The sequence below is a fragment of the Bolinopsis microptera genome, chromosome 9, assembly GCF_026151205.1.
Source record: "Bolinopsis microptera isolate Bmic1 chromosome 9, MBARI_Bmic_1.0, whole genome shotgun sequence".
Taxonomy (NCBI): Eukaryota; Metazoa; Ctenophora; class Tentaculata; order Lobata; family Bolinopsidae; genus Bolinopsis; species Bolinopsis microptera.
In genome coordinates this window covers 12,113,628-12,127,713 of record NC_087080.1, presented here as the reverse complement: position 1 = coordinate 12,127,713, position 14,086 = coordinate 12,113,628, and the positions used below count along the sequence as shown (strand labels likewise).

General features: G+C 38.1%; 2 protein-coding genes and 1 non-coding gene across 3 annotated transcripts in view; 1 reads left to right on the top strand and 2 right to left on the bottom strand.

The window, feature by feature from the left end:
- Positions 1-3,675: 3,675 nt before the first annotated feature.
- LOC134820774 (uncharacterized protein C6orf136 homolog) overlaps positions 3,676-14,086 on the top strand; it is a 42,654-nt gene continuing 32,243 nt past the window's right edge. Inside the window, exons 1-5 of the mRNA XM_063831364.1 lie at positions 3,676-3,750; positions 4,615-4,709; positions 10,713-10,829; positions 11,296-11,382; positions 11,602-11,690. Of these exons, the coding sequence (XP_063687434.1) occupies positions 3,684-3,750; positions 4,615-4,709; positions 10,713-10,829; positions 11,296-11,382; positions 11,602-11,690 (455 nt within the window). The 5' untranslated portion in view covers positions 3,676-3,683. The remainder of the gene's footprint in view (positions 3,751-4,614; positions 4,710-10,712; positions 10,830-11,295; positions 11,383-11,601; positions 11,691-14,086) is intronic.
- On the bottom strand, positions 5,171-7,114 carry LOC134821228 (A disintegrin and metalloproteinase with thrombospondin motifs adt-1-like). The gene is made up of 3 exons (XM_063831925.1): positions 7,005-7,114; positions 6,583-6,756; positions 5,171-5,516 (listed from the first exon to the last, which is right to left on the bottom strand). The coding sequence occupies exons 1-3, from the start codon at positions 7,111-7,113 to the stop codon at positions 5,410-5,412; spliced, it is 390 nt and encodes a 129-aa protein (XP_063687995.1). The 5' UTR covers position 7,114; the 3' UTR covers positions 5,171-5,409.
- Trnad-guc (transfer RNA aspartic acid (anticodon GUC)) lies at positions 12,923-12,994 on the bottom strand. Its single transcript has one exon. It is a non-coding gene; the product is annotated as a tRNA-Asp (tRNA).

Here is a 14,086-nt window from a genome sequence, read left to right as displayed (position 1 = left end):
CCATATAACTATTAACTAAACTATGAGTTACGAATAGTTGTGATTTGGGTTTAAATCAAAGTAAAACTATAAAAAGGTATTATATATTATTATAATTTTAAATTGTCTGTCATATCAGAGATATCTAAATGAATTTAAACCACGCACAATTAAACTTTGCTTAATTGTTAATAATTGCGTTATTTACCAGTGTGACTGTAAAATAATTGTATCACGTGGTGACCCCCACGGTCGCTTCACTATACGGTCGCTTCACTATACAGGGGGAGCCGCGCACTTCGTGCGCGGCGGGTCATACAACGTATGACAATAAAATAATCAGTAATTTGTTGTATGTTTACAACCTACCAGGACGCGTGCCGAGTTGGAACAGATATTTTATGAGTATCACCCGTTAAGTAATTTGTCAATTAAATTTGAATTAATGTAATGATTGTAAAAATTGTTTTGTTTAAATACTGACCATAATTCATTTTTGGTACCTTCACGACAAGGCAATATTCATGAATTTATTGCAATGTACAAAATGTTTTTAAAAATTCATTAAGTTTTGTTGGTGTTTAGTTATTGAAACAAAACTTGACCATTGTTAATGGTCTGGCCCGGCGCGCGCTACTTTTAACATTTCGAGAAGAAAGCGGCGCGCGCTACTTCGAAGAAATTTAGACGAGTAACATCCGTCAAAAACAAAACGAGTCATGCAAATGATAAACGCAAAACGAACTTGATACATGTTACGTATCGGCGCGCGAAAAGTGGCATGCAACGTATTATAATGCTTTTTATGCAAACAAGTGAAAACGAATCTTTTACGTCATGTATTCAGGGTTTGGACTGGAATTGCCCGCTTAAAGAACTTCCATCGCGTTACATTACATAATTTTCTCAATAAATGTAATAGATTTGTAGTGTTGTATTTAATTTAAAATTAGTATGTCAAAAACGAACATAAAAACTTAAACTGCGCCGCGCACACGTTTTAAAACTTACGATGTACCAATTATAAATAATAAATCGAGCGCTAAAACAAAATTCTCGTTAGAACACATTTTGCCGGTTTTAAATTGGTGATTCGTTCTATTTTTGACTTAACGATGATGAATGTGCTCGTTGCTAGCTGAATGTGCTCTTTTTGTAATTGCACATTGCAAATCGTTTAATCCTGGAATTTGCTAGCAGCTTTTTTCCAGGTAGAAGCTATGGGTATTCTCAATTTTGTTCACACATGACTTTGAAAGTAATTTGAATATTTTGAGCTTGGGTAATTTGTTCATTTTCTGTGAATTTCTTTTTTGAGATGCCCAGAGAAGCATTATTTATAATGTTATGTTATGTTGGGTAGTTGAGTATTTGATTTTTTAGGATTTTTGTTGCTGCTTTAGAGCAATTCTTCTGTGTTATTATATTTAACCTGATAAAATTGCAGCAGTCTTGATATTCAAGGATCAAGATTCTATTGATTTGAATTGCATTAAATTTGCTCCTTGTAACATTCTCAACAAATTATTAGATTTGTGGTGCTGCATTTAGTTTAAGCATGCACATTTGACACAACTTTCTGTCTCAGTAGACTTCTTTATCATACTTAAATGTTCTAAGATTGATTGTACTTTTTGATTGTCACTGTACATAGCTGCCACACCAGTCACACTCAGCCCATGATTGTATAGTTGTTTTGAATAATATAAATTAAATGATATTTTCTATTTCATGGAGCTACCGTTATTAGTCTCCTGCCAATTATAATGTTCTTCTAAAAATGATAGTTCACAATAATTACTCCTAGAAAGTTTGTGTTCATGACATCTCAAGGTATAAATCTTTCTGAGACATTTAAGCTTACCAAAGGACAGTGCTATTTCTCTCCAAATGGAAGGTATATTGCTAATGCGTCTCAATTTCGACTTGTTGTCCGAGAATTCGAAACGTTGCAGATTGTTGCTGTTTTGACCTGCATAGATACAATAGACAAGGTAACCTGGGCTCCAAATAGTAAGTCACTTCTTTCCTCGTGTTTCAAAAGGGGCGTATCTCAGCTCTGGACTATACAGAACTCAGTTTGTGCATCAAAGTTGGATGAAGGTTCCTCTGGGTTAGTTGATGCAGTGTGGTGTCCAGATTCCAAGCAGATACTGACTTGGTCTGAATTTGGTGTGAGGATCAATGTATGGTCTCTAAATCACAAGCGAGTAAGTTACATCCAAAATCCCAAGCTCAACTCTGCTGGGTGTATTTTCTACAAGAAACAAGCTATTATCTGCGAAAGAAGAGACAGAGAAGATTACATAAGTATCTTCAAATACTCTGACTGGACACTCCAGTGTAATTTCAAAGTTGGCACTGATGACTTGGAAAGTTGTCATGTTATCAATGATGCAATTCTTGTCTGTGACTCTCATCTTACACCTCGTTACTTCGTTTATAATTTCAAAGGAATTTGTCAGATTAAAATTGATCTGTACTCCAACAAGCTTGGTGTCAAGTGTGTCTCACCATCCTCTTCAGAACAATTTGCTGCACTGGGATGCTATGATGGAACATGCAAACTTCTGAATAGTGTGACCTGGAGTATTCTGAAGGAGTGGAAGCATACAACTGACGCTGTAACAAAGAACACTATTGTGTATGCTGAAGAATTCAGTGATAGTGGCAGCAGGTTTGCAATAAAAGATAGCAATGAAAACTTTGAACTGCCATTTGTCAAAGCAAATCACGATGATCCATATTTGCTGGTTGGTGTTGGTCTAACAGCATTTTCAGCATCTGGACGGTATCTAGCAACACGGTGTGATTCAGCACCAAGTGTAGTCTGGATCTGGGACATGGAGGATCTGTCCCTCTGCTCTTTGATCGTCCACCAAGCTCCAGTGGTGACACTTGATTGGGATCCTCTACATGCCAAAGACAAAGATGAAATCCTAGCGATGTGCTGCAATGCCGATCATGTGTATATATGGAGCTCATCAGGTGTCCTGGCACTAAAAGTTCCTAATTGTGAGACATTGAGCGGAGCCGGGGAGCTCGGACCTGTTAGAAGCATTGCTTGGTCTTGTAAGGGAAACTGCCTCATTCTTAAAGGTGATTACCACTTTTGCCTGTGTTATTTTCCTGATTATGGCACAAGTGTTTGAAGGAAATTGATCTTTATTGTTAGACAATAAGCATGGTAGGCACAGGTTTTGAAGGAGGTTGGTTTGATTTAGTAATGTTATATTATGATATCTTTGGAATCAACTATTTATTTACACATTATATTATATCAGTTTGTAGTTAGTTATGACAGACACAATTTTAATCTTATTTACTATATTTTAGAATTTGACATGCATAATTGATGAAATTGATTTTCATTTTTTTTATATACAGTTTGTGTGGGCAGAAACTTTCATAAATGATTATATTGCATGACATTGCGTTTATATTTGCTTCATAATATTGTATCTATTGTAATCATATGTACAGTTCAAGATCGGTTTTTATTTTCAAGTTATCGTCTCAAATTCAATCATAATATATGTATATAGTAGCCTATAATAGGCTTGAAATAGTCATAATATCTACTTACAAAAATGTTGAAAATAATTCGTGATCGTTAAACTGTCTTATTGCCGAATCGATTTAAAATGTACCCAATAAAATTTTTCTATTCAGCGACCATTCAAACTGAATATTTCAGAAAAGTTATGAATCCACAGATTTTTGGCAAAACAAAGGATGTAGTGATACGACAAGTTGCTCTCCCGACTGCTGGTAAATTAAACTGTTGAATATATTATGATAATATACTCTAGCTGGAGTAAGATAATAATATTATGTACTTGATAATTCATGGTGAACAATGAAGATGTTAATACTTTCACGTCTGTTAGGTTTAACTGCCTTTGACCAGAATTTCGAAATTTAGAAAATATATTGATGTTAGTTGCTTGCATAGGTGGATAAACTGCAAAGTTCTAGTCCATCTGAAAAATTTGAAAACGGTGTTTCTTTGTAGAATTCAAGTAAATTGGGGTTTGACTGTATTGACAATAAAATACTTTGACTTTTAAAACGGTAACACGACTCCTGTCCGACAGCGACATCTGTCCGACAGCGACATCTGTCCGAATCAGGGTACCAAAAAAAAACGACATCTGTCCGAAATTGTGAACATTTCCAATTAGAGACATGATCTAAACTGTTACTTGCTAAATTGTATACGTAACATGTCCAATTTGAGATATGATCTGAGCTATAGTTTACTACCACAGTTTATTTGCAGTCCTACTTCCGACCTTCACCTGCACGATCCTGTTCTCAACTAGTCAATCACGTATCGATGGATCAGATCTTAAGGGATCACATCAGCTTTAGAACGTCACGAGATTACCCGTGAGCTTGTGAAATACGAATGTGAACCGAAATTACAATATGATCCGAAATTCGGACAGATGTCGCCAAAAACGACTCCTGTCCGACAGCGACATCTGTCCGAAATCCCTAATTCAGCTTTCGGACAGATGTCGCTGTCGGACAGATGTCGCCCAATCTTTAAAAACCTATGTTTCATAATTGTAATACAGTATGAAATGAAAGTAGGAAATTTCTCAATCGTTATTTTATCAATCTTTTCAGTGTTATCACATCGTGTCGCAAGATGTCGACCAGTTACCGAGATTTCTACAATTCCCCCACCGTCCAATAAAAAGAATTCAACCCCTCCACCGCAAGTAAGAAATATGTTTCTTCTTTGATCGGTATCTTGTAGACGATTGGATTTTTGTGTGTAATCTTTTAGTGTTTTAGTTCTGAGTTTTGTCAGACCAATTATTACTTCGGGTCCTCTGAACTCGTAAGACACTTCTTGTTGTTAGAAAAGAGAGTCTCTACATTAGATGTGCAATATGCGTAGTATGACATGTACTAGCGTAGTATGACATACTAGCGTTGCAGTTACAGTTATAAGCCAGGCACTTGTAATTGCTCTGGCTTATTGAAGACCATTGACCAAACATATTTTATGTGCAGTTTTAAAATCAACAAACAACAAAATTCGGTCCCTTAATTCTATTAATTTTGTCAACTCAGCTGTATTCCACACCAATTAAATACTATTTGCTTCTATCAAAAAGTACTCCTGTTCGCCCCAGTGGTAAATGCTCAACAAATTATACTCATAATGTTAAGCATATAAAGTTTCATACTTTACTAATATCACAATATTATTCTCTATAAATGATCAACCCAATCCTTCGCATTCCCTCTATCAAAGAATAAAGTTTGATTTCAAACGATATTCGCACGCCTAGATGCTTCAAAAATCTACAAAGCAAGATTCTAATAAATAATTTATCATTTTGAGTTTTGTTAAAACGTGTCTTCTCCCCCATGCTCGTAACTACTCTCCCATCGTTACATTGATGCTACAAGTTACTCGAAAAGATCCCACTGTTGTTTAATCTCACCGAGGTTCATATCCACTTTGACTCCTCCAAACTCTACCTCAAGTGAATTCTCATCTTCCTCGTGATCACCATCTGAAAAGAAATTGTATAATAGAATGAATAATCTCAGAATCATCTACGGCGAAATGTCAGAATAGAAGGCCAGCAAAGATGTATTAATTTATATCCTAGAATCAAGAGAAGAAAGTTTGAGTTGACCTGTCCTCTCTGTGGGGGGGGGGGGGGGGGGGGGGGGATCGGGAGCAGTACTGTAGAGCGGGGGACTCTAGAGCGGGGGACTGTAGGGAGTACTTGGTCAAAAGTAGGACCCTAGAGCGGAGTCAAATCGCCAGGGTAGGACTCTAGAGCGAAACTCCCTTACCGGACCCATACTATGAGGACTCTAGAGTGGTACCCACAATGCCAATTTTAGAGCGGTTAGAAATTTGAGAGTAAAGTTAGTTTTGAAGATTGGATCATACCCTGTCACCAGACTGAACATGAGATACCCTTAGTAGGTGCTAAAGTGTCACGCGATGACTCGATGAGATCCTCATTCCTAAATGATCTGCTTGAGTGCACGTACTTGGTCGGTATTTCGCTTAGCGAAATCACATCGATACGACCAGTTCATAATTATACCTCTTTATCGAAGAAAATTTTTGCATTTTAGAGTAGCATGAGGATATTTCAGTCAAATGGAAGAACAATTGTCTAACGTATCTAAAAATTACAATATGATATTATATATGATGTATAATATAAATAATCTTGGACAATTTTCTGCTTCAACAACTCCATGACTTATTCTAATCTCACGAATCTTGTAATAATCAATCACGAGTTGTATCTAATCTGATTTCGATCTTCCGACCAAGTCCACTCTACAGTCCGCTCTCAAATTTCTAACCGCTCTAAAATTTGCATGTGGGTACCGCTCTAGAGTCCTCATAGTATGGGTCCGGTAAGGGAGTTCCGCTCTAGAGTCCTACCCTGGCGATTTGACCCTGCTCTAGGGTCCTACTTTCGACCAAGTACTTCCTACAGTCCCCGGCTCTAGAGTCCCCCGCTCTACAGTCCTACAGCCGGGGGATCAGGTACTGAGTTGTCACTGCGAACAATAAGATGATATGTAAACATTCTTAGAATATTTGCTGACCTTCAGAGCATTCCTCAGTCCTCATTCTGCTCCCTGAACATTCACTTCCTCCGCAATAAGGTTCAGGGTTGTTGCAGTATCTTATACTGATCTTAGTAGCATACGGCATATCATCTCGAATGTCGCATTCGCTCCAAGAACCCCATTCGGACCAGCCCCCATTTCTAGATACACCTGAATAAAATTAGTTTTAATTGACAAATCTTTCCTGTTCCTACTGTTTACTAATCAAATTTAACAACATTTTCTCCGTGATACACGGTAAATCAGTGAAGATCACGGTAAAATAGTTAGAATCACGGTAAGACAGTGAATATCACGGTAAAATAGGTGGAATCACGGTAAAATAGTTGGAATCACGGTAAAATAGTGAAAATCACGGTAAAACAGTTGGAATCAGTAAAACAGTGAAGATCACTTACAATCACCACTCCTTCTCCGACTGCTAGAATTCCTTCTCCGACTACCACTCTGAGATACAACAGTAGCAATTAGAGCACCTACGCAACACACGAACAGTAAAACCTTCATTCTTCCTAAAATGTGATGTCAGATACGGAACAATAGAAGTCAGTTAAAACAATCAAATAATCCTCATCAATAATAGACTTCTGTCGTTGAAACCTCACAGGATTGAGGTTTAAACCTCACTTGATGCCGTAAGTGACTTTAAGAGAAGCTATTTGATAAACAACTGTGGCTTGAACTGTTAGTACATCGACATTTCACACAGAGATGCGAAAATTTAGCAGGTTTTGAATTAAACCGAGATTTGGGTCTCTCCTATTAGGTCCCCTGAGGAGGGAGGCGGTGTTTTTGGGGTCCTGAAGACCATCATTAATAGGATTTTATTTAAATTTTACGCCAGAAACATTGTGTAATTTTGAATTAAGGGCCAAAATAGTAAATTACCTTTTATTGTATGCAACCCAATTTTAAAGTCCTCAAAGGAGAAGAAAGTATTTTTGAGTTCCGAAACCATAACCATCATTAATCGATTCCTTATAAAATTTAATGAAAAACTAAAAATAGTTTAGAAACAGAAATAGGCCCGTTGAACTTAAAAATGGCATGGTAAAAAGAGGTCTGCAATTGATTTGTAGACCTATTTGTAGATCACTGCAGCGAAAGTGACTCCTTCTTTTAAACTCTTAAAGTTAGGGGGAAATATTTACTCCTACAGCCAGGTGGTTCTTTGTTGTTCACGTGGGTGCTTATAAACTATGAGAAAAACGCCTTTTTTTCAGTTCAATAGATTATAATAGGCAGCTCAAAGAGAGGTGCTTCTAATTGTAATCTATTGAACCGGGTAGTTGGGCATTGCAGCTGGTTCACCTTGAGTGAAAGACTTGGTTCTCCTTTGTATATTCCAGCTTAAAGAAGTTACCTGAATGCTTCACGTGCTTCTTCATCAGCTTATCGGGCATCTTCGCCAACTTCTCTTTTAATTAAATACAGCTGTGTGGTCTGTACTGCACAGTTATTTGCTCTCAAAGATCATTGTTTCTCTTTGTTATATGTGAAATTAGAGCTCTGGTGGGGTATTGTTTTATTTATTATTGTGAAGGAGTTCGATCAAAGATCTGGTCTTGAAAACACCGTACAGAAAGTGAATGCTATTTTGGGCGGGAGAGAAAACTTTTTCAATTTATGATCCTTTGATCCAGTTCTACATACAAGGAAAACAAAATTTAGAACTTGCAAAATAAATATGAGGCATGAACCTTAATAGTTAATACACACCACCAGCACTTTTAGTCGTCCATATCAGAGTCATACATATAATCAGACTCGTACTCGTCCCAATCATCATTACCACAGGACTTCACATGTACCTCAAACTCTACCTTCTTACCGTCGTACTCCAAGTAATAGTCACCGTCCATAGAGCACTCGGCGGGGGAGGCGGTGATGAAACCGTAGATAGCAGCCTTGCAGATCTTATTCTCGTTATCATCGGAGTCAGAGTCGTCTGAGTCATCTGACTGGTCATCACAGGTCCGCTCGTAGATCTTCTTATCGAGAGACATTCCTTCAGGCAGAGACTCGCTCCCTTCCTTGTACAACTTCAGCTTCTCCAGGTCCAGGTTCTCAGCCCCCACCCTCACTCTGAATCCTCCGTAAATTCCGTTGTTCATGAAGTTGTCCTCGTTGACTCCCAGGAAGGTCTCATTCTCGTTCTGCTCTTCGTTGTAGAAGTTCTCAAACTCCATGTCGGTCTCACCGTCGCTCCAGTAGTCATCCTCAAACCAGTCGTATCTGCTACCACACTGTCTCACGATGATATTGAAGCGTTTACTGGCTCCCTTGTAACTCAGGACGTATCGTCCCGCTAGCTCGCAAGATGCGCTCTCTACTGAGATGAACCCTTTAATAGCCGGGAAACAGTCCTCATCTACTTCTCCGTCGTTAGGGTCGTAGTCATCTTCGTGATCAGAGTCACAGAACGCCTCCTCGTACGGCTTGAGGTCCACTTTACCAAGCTGAGATCGTTCTATATCCATATACCTTCCTCCTGTGTACTTCTTGAAGGAGATTTGATCTGGGTCTAGGCTCTCCAAACTCACCCCGTACCCCACTCCGAACCTCAGCCCTCCTGCTAGATCTTTGTTCAAGTAGTTCTTCTTAAGGATCCTGAAGTTGATGCCGTCATCGAAGTCGTCCCCAGCGATGGAGCTCGCTACCAAAACTACCACTAGTACTGCTTTCAACATCTTGAATACTTTAGGCGGTGGTTTGTAAAATGTAAAATGTGAGGTTTGAGGTGGAGGACAGGGTTTAAATAGTGGGAGTTAGTTTACCCAAACCTCTATCTGGTGATGAGTGGTAACCTTGTTACCATGGTAACCTTGTTACACGCCTCACTAAACTACTGTTTGTTTTGTTTGTAGTTTGCATCACCCTCCATATTCTCTATATTACTAAAGCTTATTGTTCAGTTACCCAGAAGGCGTGAAGAGAATCACTGAACCATTTCAACTCACACCATACGTTATTAGAAGTATTACGCTGGTGTTGAATGATAAAGTTGGGATAACCAATAAATTCACTTTCTTTCCGATTCGATTCGATCCCATCAAAAAATAAACTGTAAATATGAAAGAATATAAACCTACTGTTATGTGTGCAATCCTTGGGTGGATGCAATACTTCAACAGATTGAAGAAAAACCACGTTTTGCAGCTATCCGGGTTGGGAGGTAATCAGCCGACAAGACGAGACCAGTAAAAGTTTCGCTAGGTAATTCTAGTACCGTTCATCAGATATTAGTAAATGCCAAAAAATTGAGACTGTGTGAAGATCACAAAACTGTTATCATATCTCCAGATCGATCACCTGAAGATCGAGCTATCCATCAGCGGTTGGTCTTGGAAATGAAACAGATAGCCAAAGAAGACACTAAAAAACATTATTATATCAGAAGTGGTAATATTTGTAGTGAGGACAAGATGATAGAGAGTGATACATGATAATGAGTGATATACGTCCATAAGTTTTTACCGTGTGTGATAAATTTATAAAAAAAAGTCAAATAAGTACTTTTGGTTTTTATATTTGTTACTAGTATCTTCATATATTGAGTATCTAGTTTTTGGATTATATCGCGAGGCCAGCCGCTTTGACATCGGCAATCTTTATTTTTTATTTGGATTGTTGATATAAGCGGGATAAAAATGCTTTATTTCATTTTCGTGGTTCAAAATTTTAAAGGCTTACAGATGTAAATTCCTGTTGGGAGCCGGGAGGTGAGGCATATTTTTCTGAAACCTGACAAAAATTAACCAAAATATATGCCATCCAGAATCCTTTAAACAAAATAAATCGTTAAGAATTTGTGGTGAGAATAACCGTGCAAATAGCATCTACGGAGCTACAGAATTGTGTTAAATTATTATTACACTGCCTCATTATAATCCCATCTTTTCTCTCCGGCTAGCCATCCGTCCCGTTGGTTTTCCATCCTCTTCCCTGTTTTTTCATAGGAAAACATTAGTTGTTGGTTTAAAGATTGAGAAAAAAAGAGAAAAAGCTACGTTGCTAGACATGAGCTCAGTCAGTGTTTGTTGTTTGTTTTATTGACTAAAACATAAAATGAGTTAGGTCACATACATTATACCCTTTCCCTGCAGTTCAGAAGACGTGCTCCACGCCGAGCTATTGAGAAACCTCCCTGTGTGCTATACTGCACTCCTGACTGCACATCTGCTCCTTCATCAAGCTTCAGTGACTTGCCCTCCAATGAACACGTGAGTTATTGTCTGTTCATTTCCTTTTTCACTTCATAAGTTAATTAAAAATTTCATTAAAATTCCTGAAAACGTGCGATATTTACACGTGCATTCCGCTAAATTGCACGTGCGTTTAAAGCTCTTACTTGCTTCAGCTTTTTTGATATTGACCAATCCTGATTAGTGGGTTAACAGTAGGTATGTGCAAATCATTGCCTGATATGAGAGTAGAGAACATACATTATTATACTAACATAGTAAGAATTAGAAAAAACTGAAAGGTTGTGGAAGTGTGAGGAGATCTTTTAATGAAGAGATTGTCAGTAACCATAGTAACCATAGTAACGTTACCAGTGATGTAACCATAGTAACGGTTACTCCTAATGTTGGATGGCGAGTGTTAGTGGGTGGCACTGTTAATATCAACATTTCATAGCCCACGTTTATAATAAGAAAGCTGAAAAGTGTTACTAAACTGTTACAGGTATTGTTGTTTGACGGTGATAAACACAATCCCGATCAAGAGAAGGTTCTAGCTCTTTCCAGAATGTTCGACAATATACTCAGAGAGGTTTGCTCTTTACAAACACACTTTACCAAATATCTTCACTTTTTTACATTTACTATGACAAATATGTAGAATCAAAGTTATTAAGTTATTGAGCAGAATACAATATATTCTCTGTAATATGTAATTGTTTTATTAATTAATAGTTCTTTAGTTAACGGTATTATATCCGTTCTCCACTCGAGCCTTTTATTATCAACATTTGACCGACACTAATCGCAGATACCACGTCTTCTAGATAACCACGACTACACTATTTACACAGATGATTTGGAGTTTATATCTCATCTTCCCATGCTCAGAACTGTACAGTAAGTCTTGTTTCATATGTTTCCTAGTTAGTTTATGTTCGTTGTACTTAGTTTATGTTCGTTGTACAAGTACTTAAACAATATATCATTTTTTATGGGCGTATTCGTTATTATGCTTTGAGAGCGTGAACGCCTAGGATTGTAAATTTTTGGGAATAATCCCCTGAGGCCTGAAAATATTAACTATTTCGCAGTGCATAAAACTGTCAAATCGTATCATGTTTACAGGTCGCGCGTTACATAAAGCTGGAACGCGCGAATAGCTATTGATTAGGGTTTTGTGCGCTCTCGAGCACTTTAATTAGCGCGCGCGTTGTATATATGTTCAATATGTTCATTATATGCAAGCCTCTTGATTTATAATCACCGAGTCTAGTAATTGTTTAAGAGAGTTCTCTGGCAGTTACGAAACTCGAGAGACTGTGGGATACTGAAGGGAAAGGAAGCAGTTCTAACGAGCTCTTCTCAAACACAAGGATATATCTTGTGAACTCGGCTAGTATATATGAAACATTTGTCATGGAGTTGTAGAGGGAGTTATGTGCCTCGCCGGACAAAGTAGTGGATGACCTTGCTGTACGGCAAGTTAAACAAGGATCTGAAACTACTAGGTTCCGTACAGACTCAACTCTGCACCCGTGTCAATATGTTCATTATATGCAAGCCTCTTGATTTATATTATCAGTTGAATCGAACAGTAATTGACTGATAATGCCGATATTACCGCGAACTGAGTCTGTCACTTGGTGACATTGTATAGGCCCTATCCTGGAGTGTTTCGTTTCGAAATGCAACCTCGTAGGAAGACAACATCATTCTCCACATTCAAATGACATTCAAATTAAACTGGTGCTGTAACCTCGCTACCGAGCAAGCAAACAGAATTCTCTCAGCTAAAAGATCAGCCACCGCAGCAAACGAATCGCGATTGTCATGGACACAAAATTGAGTAGACCAAAATTTTGCTCACTAACTTCCTTTTAGCTTTTCTGATACGTCCCCTGTAAGGCATTACACATGTCCTTACACAAACTCATTGCCGTACTGGTAACCGGAAATCCTTTTGAGAAACATCCGTGGTATGGTCTCTGCTGGTCACACGATAAAATGGTAATATTTTTCTCAACGGAACTGAACATTAATAATAATAAATTGAAGTATTTATTATTATTAATGGTCAGTTCTGTGGTGCACCACTATTAAGATACAACTTATACTCAGCAGTAAAAGAACTCCATGTCAGGGAATCGAACCCTGGTCACCCGCGTGACAGGCGGGTATACTCACCACTATACTAACACGGAGACGTTGTAATAACGATAGAACTAGCAAAAATTCCCAGGAAAGTAACTTCAAAATTTATATTCGGTGTCAGGAGATTTGTGTCCAAACTTAGCACAAACAAGTCACGTGGTGTGTATTCCAGCTTGTGATTGGACAGACAAATTATTGATCCTTCATCCTTCGTGTAGACTGAAGGCTTTGGTGCTAGATTGAATGTTGAGATTGTTATCCTATACATTTACATTATAAATGGGACGATCAATAGAATACATTTCTCATACGGTCGATTTGCTGTAGTCTTGTGAAAGGGTAAAGGAATTTCATGACTTTTTGGCATGATCTTCTTTTTTTGGTTAAAATTGACTTGGAGATGGCCACGGCGTGCGAAAAGTTTGATTTTTCTGGTAAAATTGCTCCTTTAGTAGTTGATTTCGGAAGTGTTCTCATCGGTAGAAAACTTACATAGTACATAGTACATACTGCCAGTAGTGCCGGTCTCGGCCAAAAAAGCGGTCCCGGTCGATCCTTGCATACTGGTAACAGGATCTCCGTTTAAAGAAATCACTTCCGCAAACTTTGCATCAGCTGTTATGATCGTTAGCTATCACAAAAATGTCACACATAAAACACTCATAAACCGCATGATTCATTTAAACTCTTTCTACAGAAAAGAGCACATATCCGGGTGATACTCCAGCGGTTAAAATCTCCGCTAATAGTTCCTAAAGTTCCTTATGTTATATCAGTACAATGCGAGAAGCCACCAAATTTTCAAGTTCAATGACACTGATATCCGGGAAGTGCAGCGCAGGTCTGAGGGACCGGAAACATGTGATCACTGCTAGTATTACTGTAGCTATTAGTATTGGTATGCAGTAGTGAGAAAAGGGGAGCAGGATTACATCATTACATCAGGTTGTTTTCTTCTTCAGCATCACTATGACGATATAAGACTCAGAAGGTCAACAATTTTGATTTCAAGTTCTGGAATTTCAAGTTCTGGAATCTACTATGTTCTTCAGAATAAGTATGTTTCGTTTTTCCTTCTATTGAGCTTCTGGATTATTATTAACCGCGTGGTCGCAGTATTCCTTCCAAAATATTCGCGAAAT